At 41.4% G+C, this 21,350-nt stretch overlaps 1 protein-coding gene across 1 annotated transcript; it reads right to left on the minus strand.

Moving 5' to 3' along the window:
- Positions 1-542: 542 nt before the first annotated feature.
- LOC104963600 (fascin) lies at positions 543-20,221 on the minus strand. The gene is made up of 2 exons (XM_010792248.1): positions 19,177-20,221; positions 543-939 (listed from the first exon to the last, which is right to left on the minus strand). Exons 1-2 carry the CDS (start codon positions 20,019-20,021, stop codon positions 543-545), a joined length of 1,242 nt encoding a protein of 413 aa, XP_010790550.1. The 5' UTR covers positions 20,022-20,221.
- Between the last annotated feature and the right edge of the window lie 1,129 nt (positions 20,222-21,350).

The following is a 21,350-nucleotide window of genomic DNA, read 5'->3' on the forward strand; positions in this document are numbered from 1 at the left end:
ACATTAGCCCTGTATTTAAAAACGATAATGCATGCATGGCTGCAGCACTATGCCATGCAGAGGGCCCCTGCACGGACCCCATATCCCCAATGCCACATCATTCAGCCAATCAATTACAGACTACAACGTCTTCTGGGTTTATTATTTTGTAATGTGATCAGCATTTTTTGACTTTTTAGCCTGTAAATGAATAGATCTGACCTTCATAGATCATATTTCGTCATCTCTGTACCTGAAGAAACCCACCCTTATTATTGCATCTCCTGCATTCCTGAAACACAGGGCTGTGTTCGGCCTGAGTGTCAAAATATATTCTAAAATGACACCGATGAACACAACATTTGTAGAAGTTGTGTATGGGTGGGCCCTTCAGTGACCCCTTGACCAGCAGGGGGCAGAGTCTGCGACTATAGCAGCAGCTCAGTGGTCAAGACAGGAAACTGTCATTAAAGTCATGATCCTAGCAGGAAAACATTTCCTTTGAACGATATTGCCGATGTCATTGACACCTTTTCAGTTCCAACATCAGTCCAGTGTTTACATCAGTAATCTGGTATAGGGGAGTTACAGTTGCCATGGTAGATATAGACAAGTCCTTCGCAGCGATAATACATCTGAAACACGTCTCCGTACCCGTGGTCCCTCCACCAGGTGCACAGCTGCCGGTTCCACCCACAGGCCAGGGGGTAAAACAGCTCCGGGTGCTCCATACCGATCATGGTGAAGAAGTCCTGGTCCCCCAGGTGGCCCCTGAAGCGATACTGGTCTGCTAGCTTGGCCACATTGCTGGGCTTCAACAGTTGGTTGTAGAGAGCCGACTCCCTCATAGCACCAAGGTCCAACAACATTACCCCGCTGTTGAAGCCCGGGAGCCCCTCAGGGGAAGGGTCGCCCACTCTGGTCCGAGGGTTCTCCTTACGATACTGCCAGAAGGTGTGTCTGAGGAGAGGGACAGAGGTTAGCATTTCAATGACAGCACTCAGAGGAATTGTTTGGTGAGAGTCGTGAGCTACAATTCTAAGTACAATGCATCTGTTTCTCAATCAGAACTATCAATTCGTTTTTCAATTTTATTTTTGTTTCAACTTTTCAATATCAATTTTAAATTATAGTTAGATTCCTTTTGATTTTCAGAACCACAAAAACGACCGCAATTAGTAAACATTAGACCTTATGTGATTAGATTAGTCAAATGACATTAGATCAACTTCAATATTTATTTGAAGTTCATATTTTTTAAGACCAGACTGCACTTAACAAACAAAAGGAATTCATTATGAATCAATTGCGTCATCTTCTTGAATGCCAAGTCGGTTCAACTTATGTAGTGATATTTTTACGAGAGATGACGAAGGTTCACGCTGTGTCCTTGATTCATTCAGTAGTTACAATTTGAAGCAAATAAATTGAACTGAATGTATGTTCCTTTTCTATCAAGATTCAGTTGATTCATTCTGTGAATATATTGGCAATCAGCAGTTTCTGGCAGACTCAGGCAGGAACATTTTAACATATGGCCCAATCCTAGGCTGCAGAAAAGTGAGGGGCAACTCCGTTTCAGCCCACATATGCTGAACAAACAGCACTGCGGCCCAAAACAGGAAGGGAGCCGGTCCAGGAGTGCCAGGGCATGTTGGAGTGCCAGAGGCTCGTGCCAACGCAGCACCCTGTCCTGCCAAACTACCAACTCTCAAGGAGAAAAAAACGACACACAAAGCTTCATTCAACAAGCATTTGTATGCACAGACGTTACTGTGTAAGACCTTTTGCAGGGAAAGGAAAGCTTTAGTGTAATAGATAGCACTTGTTGTTGTGTAATGCATAAAAGGTTCATTTTTTGATGCATTTGAATAACAGACATGCCAGCAACAGTCCTGTTGTATGTGTAGGTTAGATACAAAATATGTTGACCAAAGCACAATTCCTCTGCATCCAAAAAATAAAGAAAGGAAGAAGAAAGAAATATATAAATCATAGGAAAAAGAAAAGCTGTGGCCGTAACTTTCTTCCAGCAGTAACATTCATTTGTGCTTTTATTGTACTTTATTTATCTTTTCATTGTTTGGGTGAAGCGTTTTGCTTCAAGAAAGTAAAGAAAATGTTTTTTCCCAAATACTGTTTCATTCTTACAGGCAACAAGAATGAATGGAAATGTACACACATACAAACTCTCTAGAGAATTGACATTCTTCTCAATACTTGCGGGAACCTTCTATGATGCAATGTTTATGGAAAAGTGTGTTGCCTTGTGGATATAAGATGGACCAAGCTGTTTTTAAAAACACATCTTAAATTCACTTTAATAAAATCAGCAGAGCTCTGCCTGTGCTATTGATGCAGATAAACACATGTTGGAAATACAGTAGAATAATTACGATTAATATTGTGTAGGATACCTCTCTCCCTCTCTCTGTGTAGCTTGAACAAATCTAGTGGGAGTAGCAGATTCTCTGAGTCAAGCTTTGATATTATTAATGACCTATATTTAGCAGCTGTAGCTTGTGCACACAGTGTAATACCATCCGTTGGTTTGGTAGCTGGGGACTTGTGGCCTCTGCAGAGCATTTCTCTTTTTAAAGAAAAACACTGGGTCTACGTGCCCTGAGACACATTCTCTGTGAATAAGTACATATGGGAACATTTACACAGGCTTCTCAGCCCTTCTTCCATTTGTATTCAGACCCCCTACAGTTTTCTAGCAGTCAGTTAGCAGACAAGACTTTTCTTCCAATCTACTGCTGGATTGACAGCTCTACTTGCAATCTCTGTCACTTTCTGCCTCTCTCTCACTCGCTCATCCTCTCACACACATTACACATTGCCCTAAACCGTGGTGATGAATCCATACATCCTTAGAAACATACTGCATGTGTCATCATGATGCCATATTATGTGACAGACGGCAGCGGAGGTGTATGCAATGGGTTTAGGTTGTGTGAAATAAAAGGTGCAATAAAATGTACCCCTTGTTAATGAATCAATTCGCTTTCCAAAAACTTCAGCTCTGCTTTTCATTTGCCAGACTATTTAGATCTGAGCTTTTTCTGTCTGCCCAAAGAGTTTTAGTTATAATAAAATGGTTAATTACAACTGTAAGATTACAGGTACAATATTTTGGGGGAAATAGGATAACTATTAACCAACATTAAATAAATAAACATGTATTTATTTTACAGTTGTGTAAAAAGACTCCGAGTTTGAGTTTCAAACGAAGTTATGTGGGGTAATAATTCTAGGTTCAGACCAGTTGCCAGGCAACAGTTGAGTTTCCAGGAAGTTACTGCTCTCACCCACGAAATAGTCTGGCACATAACACCACCTACATTGGCAAATTGATGCTTTTACACTTAGTTTCTTGTAGTAATTAAACAAATTAGATATAACGAGCTGTTTCCAATCTTTGTGCTAAACTAAACTAACCAGCTGATTGCTGATGTTTGGAAACTATCAGCAATCTAACTCTCAGCAAGGAAGTAAATAAGAGTGTTTTTTCAAAAGGTCATACTATTTCTTAACGAATATAAACTAAGTAATGGCAACACTGTTTCTACATTATCGGAAAACATAAATGTGCCATATCTGTTCTGAAATGTCTTGTTATCTATAGGCAAACATACAGTATATACAGAGTTCAATTCTCACTTTAAATGTTAAACTTAAAAACACCTGGCAGGAATCAGATGTTATACTTATACAGATATCAATAAAATACATATTTTTAGAGAAGAACTGCAGTCTTGATATATACAGTCATGTGTTTACAATTGTTGTCTTAATCTCATCCCTCTCGTATCGGGTTGTTTGCACCCTTATTTTGAGGCACAAAAAACCTGGAAAGAGTTTGACCAAAATGTCTAAATAACTTGCCAGCTCATATAAAAAAATATGGATAACAATACTTCAGTCAAATAAATAATGGTTTGTTTTTTCCCTGCTTTAGACTTTGAGAGGTACATGCAGCTAGGTTCTCTGTCACTGTGACATTGACAATGACATCAGTTTTTCGCTGTTCCTTTGTACCAGTACACTCACACAGACCAAGTTAAACTAGACGTAATACCTAAAAGCTTCTCCTCCTACTTTCTTTTCAATGTTCACTGTAAACCTTTCAAGTGAAGTCTCGCTTGAGAAAGAATGAAAAGCATTAGCAGGTGCCGGGGACATTCTCTACTATTGAAATGACTGTTCTTTTTCATACTGAAGTATCTTGGCTGTGTTCTATTAAAGGAAATGTGAGCATTGATACGAGAAAGTGCTTTAAAACAAGAAAGCCTACAGGGCACAAAGGTATCATTTATTTTAGTTCATTAAAATACAAGGTTTGTTATAGGCTTCAACACCTTCTGTTCCTTTAGGTTTGGGAGGGGTTTGCGGTCGAATAGTCCAAAAATCAGCTCCTATCGTCTATCCCTATCATCTATTCCTTGACCTCTGTGTGAAACGTCACAGGGTTAAGGAATAGTGGATAGAAGAATTCAAAAGGATTTAGGAGAAGAGACTGCGGTGCTTTGAGAATCCGACTGCACTTTCACTATCCAACGTATTTATGATGCGCCAGCGGACGTCATAAATGTGCGTCTGCTGCTGTGGGGAAACTATGGAAACTACAGTTTTCTATACAGCGGACTACAACATGGATGTATAATAAGAAGGAGGGACTACTGTAAACTCATCTAGAGACTCTGCACCGTGCTCTGATGCTGTTGTTTTATGCTTTATGAACGTGGACAACAGAGAAACATATTCTTCATGACCAAAGTTGGAATTGAAATAAAAAAGGAAAGTGAAACTTATGCTCGTCACCCTCTCCCTCCGGTCCAGGGTTAGGGTTAGGGTTAATACAAATGATCCCAATACCTATGATTGTATGAACTATGAAAAGATCTTAAAATAAATACAAATGTATTTATTATAAACGTTAGTCCTTAACATCTATCACTGTGTATATCACCCTTCAAACATCTTTTAAAAGTTTAACAAACCTCACACAGATCAGTAAAGACTGTAAAATGTTGACTTTATTTGATACTTTCAGTAAAAACTAACGTTCATATTTCTCTTTTTGATTATAATACTGATGAACGTTCAAAACAAAGCACTTTGGCAAGTTACCACATACGTTTTAAAAAGCTTAATAAGCACCGTAACTTTCATGATATAATTTCTCGGTCATAATCGGTTGTTTCCGTGAACGGCCGACTGTTGTGTCACGGCAAATGCTGCGGCTGCAAGGCATTGTGGGGCAGCATTTTCTCCTCTCCTTTCGTAAAGGGAGGTCCAGTGGTTCCTAAACTAAAGGAGGTTATAAAGGAAGTTTGAAACCTCCTTTTCTATCATCTAGAGAATTTGAACGGCTCTTATCATGGCTGCCACTGAGGGACTTCCGGGTCATTTCACTCAGTTAGGAAGGTTCCTAAGCAAAACGGACTATTCGACCGCAACCCTGGTACAATATTTTCAAGAAAATTATATCTACACCAGAAGAAAGGCAGACAAGTAAGTCACAGTGAGAGTGCCACATAGCTTACGTAGCCGTCGCAAAATTAAACATTTCAGTCACCCTTTAATATCATTCTGTTTAGAGCAAAACTTGGCAATACGTGGGATGTATTACAAAAAGCATGTAGAAAGACTTGCTTCTGGCTAATGTCTCTCATTGTGTGTGTTTGTGGCTTGGACTGTGACACTTATGTGAGTGGGTCTGGTCTCCTGGGTTTTTAAACCATTACAAATGCAGCTGCAGGGAAAGGACATGGAGCACTTTTTCTAATAATGAACTTTTCAGTGGCAGGATGTGCTCTGAATGCGGCTGGTGGGAGGATGCATTCTTCTGCATAATGCTCTGAGTGGGAGCTGAGAGCCCTCTACACTCAACAGAGGAAAAAACAGCAGGTGAAAGGATTGCATACAATGCATTGCTAAAATGAACTTCTTCGATTAAAGCGACACGTACAGTACATTCCAGATTTGTCTAGCTTGTCTCTCGTCACATATTCTCCCCTGTCCCCTATAGAAGCAGTCCATTTTTATAACTGTTATGTCATGAAACACCATTTATTTTTACATACTTGACAGATGATTCATTCTTGGTTTGCTGTTGCAGTCAAGATGCTGGGAGATGTTAGCTTACTACATTTTTTTCCCCTATGCAGTTGTCTCTAAATAATTCAACCAATCATAATTTTTAAGGGAACAAATCAAAACTCGTTATACAGTTGATGTTGCTCAACCCCACAGTGACATGCATGAACAGCTTGGATTTGAATCCGGAAATGCAACTTGACATGACCAGTCACCAAAGCACAAAGAGACCATCACTTACGAGGTGGACAACTAAATCCTTGACAGTCTTAGTGGGAAGATCTCAAACTGCTGTCAAAACCGTAAGGATTTACTTAAATAAAACAACAGATGAAAATGTTTGCCTGGAATGCACTTCAAAACTCTGAACTCACACATGCTGGCAGTACGAGTTGTTGTCTATCAAGACTCTGCACACGTTCAAACACACCCATAGTGATCCACAAAGACAGAGAAATAGCTTTGACAGTTTGTGTGAACGTTTTGTTAACATCCCTTTAAATTCCAACTGGTGGGGTATTGGCATGCTAAGAGGCATGATCTCTTGCTTTGTTGTGGTGCCTTTTTTGAGAGAAGTGTGTCTAAGCCCAAAGGAACAACATTAGCAGGAGATTCCCAGGGTTAGGGACCCATTGAGCAAGTTGAGTTGCAGGGTGGGGGGGATACAGATCTTTTTGGAGAAGCTGGTGCCAGCCGGAGTCTGGCCGGAAAACTACGGTTCCACTTCCAAAACTACTTGACAAACCAGCATATCCAGCCTGTTGGTCTCACATGCACAACGATACGAAGTTTGACAACTGATGATATACTTATTTCATAACATTTTACGTCACAACCTCCCTGTTAAACATATCCTGGAAAAAGCTGCTGTTTTCTAGGGTAAATATTCGGGCTGCTCCATCTTAGAAGAGTAAACAATCATTTCGCAAAAAAAAAAAAAAAACGTGTGAGTTTTAACAACATGTTTATTTATTGACTTTTCATTCCTGTATAATCATTTTGCACAAAGATGGCACTGTTTGTCAGAGCACTTCATCCTTCTGGGTTTGATGAAGAACAGCTCCAACGCCTTTGTGTATGGGAACGCCTCTGGTGCTGGTCCATTAACGGTTGAGGTGACGTGCAACAACATTAACCTTTCTGTTGGTCGCTTGTTAGCAGACCCTTCACGCGATGGCAGAGCGAACAGGTACAAGCAGGGACCATAATGATAGCCCTATAATTTAAATCTAATACCCACACATAAACATATGGAAATGGATTACTATTTAAAAAAATAAATGTATTTAGAAATGTATTTAGAAACCTATCCATGTGATTTTAAGTGGGGGTCGACCTCAAATCCTCTAGGGGGGTCCGGGGGCATGCTCCCCCGGTAAGATTTGTTTTTTAATTTTGGAGTTAAATGCATCAATCTGGTGCATTTTGAGGGGAAAATAAAGAGACTAGATCTATGGAAACACCTATATTAAACAGAACTGTATACATTTCAATAATCATAAAATCATGGCCATAACCAATAACATACCATTTCCAATATGAAAAAAACACTGAAACTTGTTTATTAATTAATTTATAGTTATGAGTGTGTCTGTGCTCCTGAACCAGCCTCTCCTGTCTCTCTCCTCCCTGTTCCTCTTTGAGGCAGCAGCAAAGACTAGTTTTAGCTCTCAACAAGTTTTAAAAGTGTATCTTACCTTTTTTCACCTAGTTAACTTTTTATTTATTTATTCATGCATATTTTAAAGATCACATTACATTTCAAAAAACCTAAATGGGTCGCGAAATATACTTGGGCGGCCCGCCCAGTCTATGTGTGGGAAACCCTGGTCCAAATAGACCTTGGTGCTAAGTTTGAATAAATGCCCTCCTGGAAAATCTAAAATATCGCACTGCTGAGAATTGTACGGGCGCACAGAAATGATAATCCCTCTGGCAGCGGTTTTGACCGAAGTGACGGCATGAACAGAATTAAACTGTTATAAATGAAGACGTGGGTTAAAGTGTGCGTGGGTCATAAAGGCTTGCTTTGCGTTATGCAGAGAACAACAGCACTGTGGGATGACTCATAATGAAATCCATCATGTAACGCCGATATATCAGTGAAAAAACACTTGAATGCAAGTTTTACTACATCTTGGGCGTTGCAGTATAACTTTAAGTCAAGAGGAGGGTCCAAAAAATTCAGTTCAGATGAAAAAAAAAGTTCAGACCGGCTTCCAAGTCCAACATTTTTCATTTATTTCCCAACAGTTTCTCAATATCCTTTGTCAGTTTTCCTTTTTGCTTTCACACAACACATGGTGTCTGATTACAAGCTGCACACGCTCCAACTGAAGCCAAAGATGTACTTTATAGAGTACAAAGAAAAAAGCTCCCAGTCACAGAACAGCATAACGTAAGCTCTCCAAAAGAATCACTGTCTGGAAAACAAACACAGAAAGAGAAATACATATACACATCGCTGCTCTCCTGTTGAGCGAGTGCTAAAGTCAACTGTGTGGCTCTGGCCTCTGCGGACAGATTGAGTTTCTGCAGAAAAATGTGCAGATGTACACACACTGACACAGCACACACACACACACACACACACACTGACGCAGCACACACACACACACACACACACACACACACACACACTGACGCAGCACACACACTGACGCAGCACACACACACACACACACACTGACGCAGCACATACACACAGACGCAGCACACACACACTGACGATTGAAAAGGAAAATATAAGAGAGTAATGGGAACCACATGGTGTGGAGGAGGAGGAGGAACAAATGTAGCTGCAGCAGACATGGAGGGGAAATGAGGAGAGAAGAGGGTCTGCATGACGGATCGTGACTCACATCCCATAATCCTCTCTGTTTCCTGCAACTCCGTTCAGTAGCACCGAACAGACCATTTATTTCTGAGGCAGGAGGGAAAGAAAAACATCTGCTGGAAAACTTCTACCAACAACTTACAGCCGGACGCCATGAGTCAGCTTATTTCCAAATGTTCTAAAAATAATCAATGTTCATTGTTTAAAACCTAAATACTATTAACGAACCGTTCTACAAGTACGCTTCAGTCAAGGAGTTTGACTCAAAGTATTGCAATACTACATGGTAAAAGATCAAAGATAAAAGGTCAACTCTTTGACCATCATAACATATTACCAACTTCTCTGAACTAAACCATGCCCTCAACAGCAAATAAGAAGTGTTGCCATACAATTGGAGAAACAGGGTCCGACCATTTGTAAAGAAAAATGGACTGAAGTAAATCCTACAATTAAATACACAGCTATATCCCAGATCACATGAATGCCAAAAGAGTATTCAAACAATGTCCGAGTGATCGTAATGTTATTTTAAATGTTTGTTTATCTCTTGAAATGTGTCGTTGTTGACTTCAACTGTCAATTCAATGTCATGGTTAAGTATAATCAAAAGCTGAGAGTTAGTAAAGCATTTATTGAAATAAAAAGTTATGAGTGAACTTTGAAAGAACATCTGATATACATAGAAACTCCATAAGAGGGACCATCACAGAGGCTGCACTAAACCCACTCAAATGTTTGAATAATGCAAAATCCAAGTACAGTCGTTCATTAAAAAAATATGCAAAATGTAAAAAGGTGAATTCAGCGTTTTTAGGAGGAGGTTGTGACCTGGCAACTAGCAGAGACTGCAGGAAGTGACAGTAGATTTGAATGATAGAGTTTGACAAATATCTCGACAACTTATATTCCTAGTTTGCACGTGAGCTTTAAAAGTATGGTAGGCACATTTTGTTTCTTTAGGTAGGGGCCAGGTTTACCGTTTCCCCTGTTTCCAGTCTCTATGCTAAAAACTTAAAGCTATTCTAAAGCTAGTCCTTTGTTTAGTCTGTAGGTCAAATGTAAAGTATACCTGAGAATAAACAACCTAAAAAAGCAACCAAGTCACCTTAAATACATGTAACATGTACAGGATCCAATGCGATGAGACGTTTATCTCAAGAAGTTAAACTAAAATATACGTACTTAATGTTTCTGGCATTAAACTGTGCATTTGAATGATACTGAATATGAGCAGAAACCACCAACTTTAGTGGAAGTAAGTCTAAAAACAGAGAGCAATAACATTTACGAATAAAACATGTTATTTTGTTCAAACTGTTAGTGGCAGTCAGCTGAGCTTCACATCACTGTATAATCTTTACAAACAAAACCTAACACTCGTTGAAGTCAGTCACTGAGGAAGGGAAAACACCACATTTCACTATATGAAAATAAACGGAGAAACTAACAAAACACGGCACACTTTACATGCCGTACCGTGAGCTGGACGACAGTTTGTCACATAAACCTGAATGTTTTGAAAGAATTAGGGCAATATTTGACTAGCCTGTCTGTGGATAGGAGGAAGTGTTGTCTCTTTCCCCAACAGTCAGAGGCTTAGTGTCTCCTCTATACACACACACACACTCTCTGAATCTGGTCATGTGTTATCACAAGGAAAGGAAAATACTGGTGGGTACACACACACACAACATGAAAATATAAAACTGACAGACAAAACATTCACCCTGAAGCCTCAGCCGTGACCCAGGCCGAGGCTGTGTGTGTGTGTGTGTGTGTGTGTGTGTGTGTGTGTGTGTGTGTGTGTGTGTGTGTGTGTGTGTGTGTGTGTGTGTGTGTGTGTGTGTTAAATGCCTAGATATGTCAATACAGATCACTTTAAGGGGTTTAATGTAGGAGCAGGGCAGAGGGTCACTCACACACCCCCCCTCCAGCTAACCACACCAGAATTAGTGACCACACATCCAGAATCCACCCAAACCACATCACACACACTTGAAAAACAAGCCCTCTATCTTTCTGTCCACCCCGCCCACCACATTCTGCCTGATGGCGGCAGGCACAGATTGTTGGCCTCGGTTTCTCTGAGCCAGCAGCACTCGATTGTTACAAGTGCAGTTGTGTGTGTGTGTGTGTGTGTGTGTGTGTGTGTGTGTGTGTGTGTGTGTGTGTGTGTGTGTGTGTGTGTGTGTGTGTGTGTGTGTGTGTCCTATTGTTCAGCAGGCCTGGCCGAGGAGGCGACCAGCTGGGGCACAAACAGGGAGAGATCATCGTCCTTTGTTCTGATCCAAACACACACACATTCAGTATGATGAGTAGGACTGCGCAATTTGAACAAAAACTCTCGAATAAGCGTTTAACTAATCACAACAGAGCCGGCCAGCTAACCAATCAGAGCAGACTGGGCTCTGGTTTCAGACAGAGGGTGAAAAGAGGTGCTGCAGCACAGGCAGTATGAGAAGAATAAAGAGCTTTTTGAACATTAAAACTTGGAGACATGCCACTGTAGAGACACTACATACTGATGTGAACCTGAGACTGAGCATCATATATTGCCCTTAATGCAATTGGATAAAAATGTTGGATAAGCAAGCAGACCCAATGACGATCAAGCCACACAGAACACATTGTGCCCTTTCCTCTAATTAATGCTCGAAAAATAAATCAAGGTCAGACATTTGAGATGCAGCTTTGTGCCCGGGGATGCCCCAAATCTTTCGCTAACTTGATTTCAACCCCATTCTGTGTTTAATTTGTTGCAAAAAATGCACTAAATAACATTGGGACTGAGTTAGAGACACACCCAGGAGCAGAATGACACTCTGGAGACCAGCTAACCGGCTAACCTGTAATAAAGCAGGCGACATTAAAAGAGCAAAGGCTCTGCAGTCAACGTGAGGCAGCTCCCCTGGCACGCTCCCAGAACACACACACACACACACACTGTCTCTCTGAGGGTCTATAAACACATTAGAGCATCAGCATGTCACAGCCAGTGAACATTACCAAGGATGCATGAATTGATTGCGTCCCCTTTTTATTTTTTATTGAGTGGATGTGTCTGTGTTGCTGTGTTTTAAAATAATCACCCTTCACCCTGCGGCGATTATATCACACCAGCCAAGGTCGACTGTGTGTGTGTGTGTGTGTGTGTGTGTGTGTGTGTGTGTGTGTGTGTGTGTGTGTGTGTGTGTCTCACTTCCTGCCAGAGGGAGGCTGAAGGATACAGAAAGGGTGTCAGGGCTGAATCACAGCCAGACACAACATGAAGCCTCGGTCTCTGAAACATGATTCAAAGTCTCATCATTAACACTTTGAGAGAGCTTGAAAATGTGAGACTCTGAGCTGGATTCCAACAGTCATCCAAACAAACAAGCATTGGTTTAACCGTGACTTGTCAAACTTTGTCAATAGTTCGACCTTTTGGGGAATAAGCTTGTTAGCTTTTCTGCTGAGAGTTAGATACGATAATACTTTGATGGCAGAAATGTTTCTTGCATCACAGCAGCTCCATTGCAACATCAAACATGGACAAATTTTAAGACACGATACAAGGACATTTTGTATTAACGGGAAAATTGATACCACGCATGTCTATAAGTTCAATATGAATCTAGAGTCAGCAGCCGGTTAGCTTAGTTTAGCAAAAAGACTGGAAGCGTGGGGGAAGCCAGCATGGCCCCAAAAAAAAAATATCAACCTTATCAGCTCTAAAACTCAGTGTTTTACGAGTTAAATCTTGCTTCTTGGCCGGGTGTAGTGACTTGCCAAGAAATAGTCCTGCACACAACCCTTTGTAAAACCGCAAACATACCTTCATATTTAACAGACATTGGTATCAATCTTGTCATTTATCTTTTGAAATTGATCCAATGCTCTTAAGTATCAACTATTTCTTTAAAGACTACTTGGCATTTTCAATCTTTTCACATGGCCTTGCTTTATACCAAGTCTTGTAAATGTGGGGGTTATGCGCTGTCCAAAAGTAGTCCCACCAACAACCCCCTGTAAAACCACACATGTTTTCTTTAGTTGTTCTTTCGTATTAAAGGTGAGGTAGGTAATTTTGGAGGAACAGGCTTGAGTGCGCTAAAATTTTAAAAACACACAACCGGCAAAAATCTGCCACTTCCTTACAGAGCCCCTCCTCCAACACACACATGACCAATGAGGGCACGAGATAAGTGTGTGCACAGATGGAAGGCTGACAGGCAGGTAGGCCATCCAGTTATTTTAGCCGGCCGGCTCAGATGATTGGTCGTGCTTTTTACAGCGCTACGGCTTACACAGATTAAATTATTTTATGGATTTATTGTCAAAGCACTTAAGATATTCATTGCTATCGGGATGTTAAGAGCATTCCATGGAATATAACAAAAAGTGTTTCTGAAATAAATTACATACCCCACCTTTAAGGACAGAACTTGGTTAGCTTGTTCCAGTATTCATGCTAAGCTAAGCTAACTTGTCAAGCCTTCATACAAAAACAAACAAATAAGACAATGGTATCATCTTGTCTTCTAACTCTGGAAAGCTATTTAATGTCAAACTATTCTTTAAACGAGGCTTTAGTCGTGTTTTATTGGACTTGTAAGTCTTGTAAATCAAGCATCCAGAACACATTGACCATTCACTGCCTTATTGCCACATCATCAAAAGTTTTATACTCAAGCAGAAATCTGCAGGGATCACTTTGAATATGTATAATTAGGTTCTGAGACCAGTGCGACTCCACAGGATTTAATCTCCATGTCGGCCTTCTCTGGTGACCAACAGTTATAAAAGCAGTCTTCAGCACTCAGTGGTCACCCCAACAGGAAATGAGGACCTCTCGTCCATTTAGCGACAAACCATAGCTCAGCCTTCTCTCACACTCACACCAGAGTTTAGAGGACACTTAAAAGGCCATTGAGCTCCGAGCTAACTGAGTGATAATCGTGTCTCGGTCCATAGGAGGGTCGTTAACAAGTCTCTCTGGGAATTTGTGACCATCTATGATTCAGGGGTGAGGAGAGTGGACATAATGGTCAGGAAGCGACAGCAAAGGGTCACTTTAATGGTAATTATGAGAATGGAAGAATTAGGAGGACTGATACTTTTTTCTGGTGGTTCCCAACATGGCAATACTGCATGCGTCCATAAAACTGGATAATTTAATAGATTTATTTTATGTTGTTGGTTGAACATATATAATTGAAGATGTGTAAATATTTAACCGGAAAGTAAAGAATAGAAAGATAGACGTTGGTAGGAAAACGTAAAAATAAATGCAGGATTAGCGGGTTATCGTTTGCAGTTAATGCCAAAAAATGTATTCCTCGTGATTTTGGATTCACTTTAACTACAGTGAGATTATTATATTACAAGCTAATTATGTTTTTTTATATTTAATCCAATTGAAGTCAATTGGACTAAGTTAATATTGTCAATATAATATCGAGCTGATTTATGGAAAAACTCCCACAACAAGGGTCCTGTGTTGAGTCTGTTGGGAATATACATTTGTATTGACCAGTTCCATTGTTGTGTTGTTAGGATGCACTTTAGAACAAACACTTAAAGGGATTGGTAAATGTTAAACTTCCAAATAAGTGGTTTAGGGTCTGATTCTTCTCACCAATGACATCACTAAACTTTTTGCTTTAAATGGGGAAAAAAAGTCAGAAACTCCTCACGAGTGTGTCTGAACCTTTCTGACAGACTGCACCCAATGAGAGGAAGTCTAAACCGGATTTGCTCCTAGACTCGGTCACAAAATCTACACTTTTGATTGTTGCAAAGCAGCTTTTGGGCTGACCCACTTGAGCTCGCCAACGTCAAAATGAAAAACCTCCGACTGATAATGAGAGCCGGTGGACTTCAGCTGCCATCTTTGCCTCTGCCTGGCGGAGAGGAGCTCCGAGCAGCTGCCGGGTTGAAAAACATCTGGAGCCATTTTAATTCCACTCAGCATTTAATCCAGATCACAATGATCCAGTTGTTGCAGGGTTGAACGAGGTCTTCCTATAAAGATTTAGACCGTCTGCTTGTTTTGGACGGATTAGATCAAAGCTGCAGGGAGGACATGACTCATCAAGTGTCTTTGAGCAAGGCATTATATCAGTCATTGACCTCATTCGGGATGCACCAATAAGACTTTTTCTCCCTTAACACCAATCTGGTTCCTTCAAAACAAGGGCTACCTAAATCATTGGGTAGGTACAATGGCTGCAGGAACAGAGAGTCAACCAAAGGTGTAATCTGATTTATGTTATTTAGCAAAAATGCCCAAAACTCATAGGTTTCAGCTTCTAAAATGTGAATATTTGCCGATTTGTACATTCTACCCAAGGAGGTTAGGTTTTTAGTTTGGTTTATACGATGGTCAGCAGGATAGCAGAAAACCTAATTGCCCGATATTTATGAAATTTGGTGGAATGGTGCATCATGGGCTAAGGAAGAACATATTACATTTTTAAGTGGACCTGAATCCCTTGGGTGGAGATATTCATAATTATTCACTTGTGTAAGCAGCTATAACCGCTGTCTACGCTCTCCTAGTGCCCTTCCAGTTTTCTGGGACCAAATATCTTTGAATTCTGGTCCATTTAAATAGTCAGCTTGGGCTCTTGAGGTGGCATGTCTCACCCATTAAATAGGACAAACAATTAGTGGATAAAAAAAGGTCACTAAAATAAAAATGGTAAATGTTGCCCCTACGTTTTCACATTGGGTCCCCATTGTGTTTGTATGGTACGGGCACATGAGAACGCACATGCAACACATTCTTAACCCCGTTCTATGCCAATTAAGGGACAATTGGGGTCGGCATTCGAGGAAGAAATGTATTAAAAAGCCCAACAAAGTTAAGAAAAAGACAGCAGTATAGCCAACAACGCAGCTTTGGAAAAAAAGGTTTACAAATCAATGCAGGAAGGTAATGCACTGCACAGATTAAAGACATTGAGGATACACACAATGCATTTTGGTCAGAAACACTACATTTAGCAAGAAATCTCCACAGCAGCCTTAACGTAAACAGGTTATCAAAATGTCCGATACCTGATCTGCTTAATAAGGTCAGAATCCAGCAAGATAACTGCTGTATGTGTCAGATTGGTACTTTTCTAACACACCATTTGCCCATCAATAATGTATCCACAGCTGCAACTGATGGTTTTTATTCTTGACTAATACCATTTAAAGTTAGCCAAGCCAAACCAGATAAATTGTCTTGCTTCAACAGGAATTTGTAATTGTGTTTACCAGAACCAAATCCTGAACAAATTAAACTCTATTTAATGGTGTGAGTATTAAACACTTGTGTGAGCAGATGTCCCCGTGGCATTGCACTGACAGCAGCCTACATAATACATAATCTGATTTGGCAAAATGTCACATACAGAAATTAGATTTTTCACCGGGGGATTATTAAAATGCAATTCATGCTCTCAATACAGAGGAGGTCATCATCTAATTCCAACAGATCCGTTTAAAAATCGCCAGAGTTTATTACGTTTTCCTGGCTTTTTATTAAATCTCCACCAAAAAAACGGCCTCCATTTTGTGTCAGAGACGTGTGAAGAGGCTGACGGAGAGAAGAGTGGATAAATATCCCCTCCGCAAGTAAACAAAGCCAGGCTGCAGAAAAATAAACAACTCAGGGTGTGACAGAAAGACAGGAACAGAAAATAAAAGCATAGATGAATCATACTTTCTTGCAAAACCACTAAACCGCAAGGTATTCTCACCAATTTTCTCCTCTAACCAGATACTGATTATAGATTTAAAGAGCATCAATTAGTGTGTTCCTATCATTCATTACAGCAGACACTCAGTTCCACAGTCTCTCTGCTTCTCAGGCGTTGATGATATATTTTTAAAAGGTTTTTCAAGCATGCATCACACTCTCACTGCTGCGTTAAAATGGAGGATTCCCGGATTAATTTCAATGAAATGGTGAAATTAAAGGATGCATTCACTCGTAAACCTATTTAGACTCCCATCAATGTGAGGGATGCTACTGATAATGACCTCAGACAGAAAGCATCAGCAGCTAGGAGTGGGGGAGGGGTGAGGAGGAAGAGAAGAAGAAAAAGGCAGGAAATGATGGACGTAAAAAGACAGATGGGAGAAACAATAAGGGAAAAGGTGATGCAAGAAGAAGAGAAGGAAAGGGGGAGGGAATACAGGAGGAAGGAAGGAAAGGAGGAAGGAAGGACAAGTGGAGGAACAAGCTTTAATCTGCCACCTCTTTCAGCGAGACACACAAAGACATAATGTGGGAAAAACAAGAAAACCTTATATCAACCATTTATTATCTGAAGTATACGGGAAGCAAGGATCATTACTCTGAGGTTTTAGGAATGTATCTGCTTTTAAATTTGCAAGAAGACAATACTCGGAGGATTTCGATGCCTTCAGGGCCGTGTGAAATTCTGATTATGTTCGATAGCTTATTCATGCTGATGGTGATGACTAATGTTTTGCATTTTAAATGAAGTCCTGGATAACAGAGCAACAGTGGAAGTGCAGTGAAATGCTCTGATATAGACTATGGGGTAACACACGTCCAAACTATCAGTTTTTAGACTTGAGCTGCTAATAAACTGTTTTCAGCTTCTCAAAAGTAGATATTACTTGATTGTCTTAGTGTTAAATCATATTAAAAAGCAAACATGTGTGGGATTTAGACGAGAAGAAGGCATCTAAAGACATTAACCAGAACTTTTAGGAACTGGATTGCAAATGTTTCGCTTTTTATTGACCAGATGCAGATTACTCAATCAGAAAAGTAACATTTTTTTTGGATGGAAACTATAATTTACATTTTTTTACTATGTTCAATCTGAATTTACTTTAAAGTAAAAACATCTATATTGATTCTGACTTTTTTCTACATCCAACTCACAGGTTTATGATTGCTTTGAGAAAAAAGATTATTAATTTACCCCTTCTAGAAGTGAAGATAGTCATTTGTTCTGGGAATGTCATTTTCGAGCCTGAGACCTGAAAAACAGGCTTGGGCCATAACACCTGGATTAAAGGATTTTACGTAACATTTTGGCCAAATGTGGCTGTTTTTAAGACATTATGTGCCATCCTTTCTCTCATTTAGCTGTTCTGCTGTGTCAGTTCAGCCTCCTGCCAGTCACAGATTAAAGCTGCTTTACATCTGAATGATGAGACACGAGCACATGAAGCTGCATGTGTTCACAGAGCCAAGGACTCTTTGTTAGCACCCTTTTCATGTCTCATGTCTGTAAAAAAACTCACTGAAAACACTTACAACGAACATGGACTATGCTCATTCTGCTTTTATCAGCTCCTATTTTCAATTATGTTTAAATCAAGTGCAGTATAAACAGCTATATATACAGGTTTTTGAGTGAGGAGGATCTACAGATGCACATAGGGATGTGGACGCTGCTCAAACAAGCCATTGTGTAGCATGTAAATACACTCACAGCACAGGCCTGTGTTGTGTGTGAATATGTGGGTCATTAACATGTCCCATATCCTACCCCTTGGGAAGAGAATAAGAGTGTGTGTGTGTGTGTGTGTGTGTGTGTGTGTGTGTGTGTGTGTGTGTGTGTGCTGCAAGGGGGATGCAGTCTGACATTCCATCACGTTAACCCTTCTTTTGCCAGAGGATGAAATACCAACACACACATACACACTAGCTCTCACTGGTAGGAACAACAAGCCTTCATACCCAATCAAACAAACGCACACTCACATAAGGAGCGTCACATCTCATCACAAGTGTCTGTTTATAGGGTTGTTTTAATGTGCTCTTAATGATCAAATGTGCAGAGATTGTTTTTTCAGTGCTTTTGTATGTTTTCTTTTAGACAGCAACGACTGCAGATAAAAATCTCTCTCTCTCTCTCTCTCTCTCTCTCAATATGTAAAGCAGTGGTTACTGGGCAATCAAACATGTTGTCATCAACTGAAGTAGGGGTTATATCATCAGTCATCTAATCCTGTGCCTGTTAGCTTTTATCTGTGCTCATATGTGTGCTTTTGTGTGTTATAGGGTTTCATTAATTCACTTTAACATATGCTGTAATTCTATTTTTTCTGTTTTTATGTGCTCTTGTATGTTTCATCTGAATGTCAAAATCTGGCACATTTACATGATGGACTCAGCAGGTGCCAGTGTTAATCAATCAATGTGCAGAGTCCCAACTTCAATAAGTAAATAACAATACACACACACACTACCTTCACCACACACATATTCTCTCTCACACACACACACCGGGCCACCACACCCACCTTGCCGGGTGGAGACGTTCCTCTCGTTGGCGGCTGTTAGCACGACCTGCGGGTGGCTCTGCTCCAGCACGAACAGCTCGTCCTTCCCGACCCGCGCGTTCTTCCCGGACTTCATGGTACCGGAGGGCCCTGAAGGCGCCAGGTACTTCCCTCCGCAGTCCCTGAACGCCACCTTACCGGAGCGGAACTCCAGCGTGTATCCGGTGCTCCGGTCGGTGGTGGCGAGCAGCGCACCGTCGCTGCTCAGGAACCGGTTGTCTGAGGTCTGCAGGTGGTACCGCTGGTCCCGGAACACCAGCGTGATCATGGAGTCCACCCCCCACGGCACGTCTCGGTCGATGGCGATCTCGTCCACCTTGCCGCTCAGGTGCGCGTACCGCTTGCGCGTCACGCTGAAGAGGTTCACCTGCGGGTGCATGGCGATGTGCACGCTCCACTTCTCCGCCACAGACGCGGTCTGCGCGAAGCAGATGATCCGGTCCTCGGTGCCGCCCAGGAACCGGCCGTGCGGCTCGGATTGCAGGGACCAGCGGCCATCATCGTGCGCGGTGATGACGAAGCGGCATTCCGCGCCCGGGGTCTCACTTTCCCCGGTGACGTTCCCGTCCTTATCGGCGGCGATGTACCGGCCCAGGTGAGACTTGAGGTGGAAAACGTTCCCGGTGGAGTCGTCCCCGCTCTGCTCCAGAGTCCAGATCTGCTTCTTCTTCATACTGGAGGCGGACGCGTTGATTTTGAAGCCGAACATCTCCGCGGTGAGGTATTTGTTCCCGCAGTTGATCAGACCGAACTGGATCTGCAGCATGTCGCTGGTTCCGTTAGTCGAGCCGTTGGTTGTCATTGTCGGTTTTTCTGTGCGCTCGGACCGGGACCGGTTCTGTGCCAAAAAGAGGGGATGGATGGAGCTCGAGGGCTGAAAGGGTGGGATGCTCTGTGCTGCCTCGCGTGCTTCTCTTTGTTTGGGAGAGTGTGTGTGTGTGTGAGCGCGCGCCACCGGTCCTCAGTGCTCTCCCTGTCTTAGCAGCGCGAGCATGCTGCCACAGCTGCAGCCTATATAACCATCAGTGACGTCACGGGACTGGCCATGCCCCCCTAAAATGGACCGAAGTTTGCCTTTTCTTTGCTTCGTTTTCTGTCGATTTAAAACAAAAAAAATCCTTCCAGTTACAATGCGTATCTCTTTATTATCTGTGTTTCTTACAAGTCTTTTAGTCAGGTAAGTGCTTATACAGAGAANGTGTGCCTTGGCAGTCTCAGCCCTAAAATGGACCGAAGTTTGCCTTTTCTTTGCTTCGTTTTCTGTCGATTTAAAACAAAAAAAATCCTTCCAGTTACAATGCGTATCTCTTTATTATCTGTGTTTCTTACAAGTCTTTTAGTCAGGTAAGTGCTTATACAGAGAAATGAAGAATGGCTTTGACTTGAAGGTACACTGAACAATGTAAGGCCACATGCTCCAGTCCAAACTACATGGATGACGTCAGTCTATAGTTGAAGTTGCTCAGCTCAGTTTTTGCAAGACCATATTACAAGAAAAAAATCAGCCAACATCTATACCATTTTCAATTTTGTTCGGTTTGTGTTGTCATTAGTTGGAAATGGAGGAGTTGAATGAATTCCTCTTTTGTAAACATATGTAATGTGTACATAAAACTTTAGTTTCTGCATTTGATCCAGTAGGCTATAGGAGCTGTGGGCAGCTATTGGACAGCGCTCTGGTGCCTTGCTAAAGAACACCTCGGCAGGGCCCTGGGGGGAAACTGGCACTTCACTAGAGTAACACTTAAGACCCTGTACTTGGTCCATTCTGGGACTTGAACCGGTAACTATATATCCGATTCCCAAGTCAAGCTTCTAAAGACTGCTACTGCCCAAAAAGTGGTTAAAAAAGTAGTAAGAGTAATCGCAGTTGCTAAATAGGCTTGCTAAATAAATAGTTTAGCTAAACGGCCAACGATTGAGGTACTTTCTTCTGTCCGCCAAGAGCTGTCTCCAGTGTTGGAAGGACACGCCATGTTTACTGTTGTTTTGCTCTTTTTTTATCACTTCCATTCTTTCCCTGCCAAACATGTGACGAAGTATAATTGAAATAGTGGCTCTGCAGCAGGTATACTCATTGGGGGTGGTTTTGGCACAGTGGTTAGAGCGTTGGTCATCAGATCATGGGGCG

The sequence above is a fragment of the Notothenia coriiceps genome, unplaced genomic scaffold, assembly GCF_000735185.1.
Source record: "Notothenia coriiceps isolate Sejong01 unplaced genomic scaffold, NC01 NC01_scaffold00000287, whole genome shotgun sequence".
Classification (NCBI taxonomy): Eukaryota; Metazoa; Chordata; class Actinopteri; order Perciformes; family Nototheniidae; genus Notothenia; species Notothenia coriiceps.

Excerpts from the sequence above, each read along its gene's own strand:
- LOC104963600 (XM_010792248.1), bottom strand. The coding sequence starts at position 20,021 with ATGACAACCAACGGCTCGACTAACGGAACCAGCGACATGCTGCAGATC. Across the intron at positions 940-19,176 it reads GTCTCCACCCGGCAAGGTGG|ACACACCTTCTGGCAGTATC; the intron begins GTGTGGTGGCCC and ends CCCTCTCCTCAG.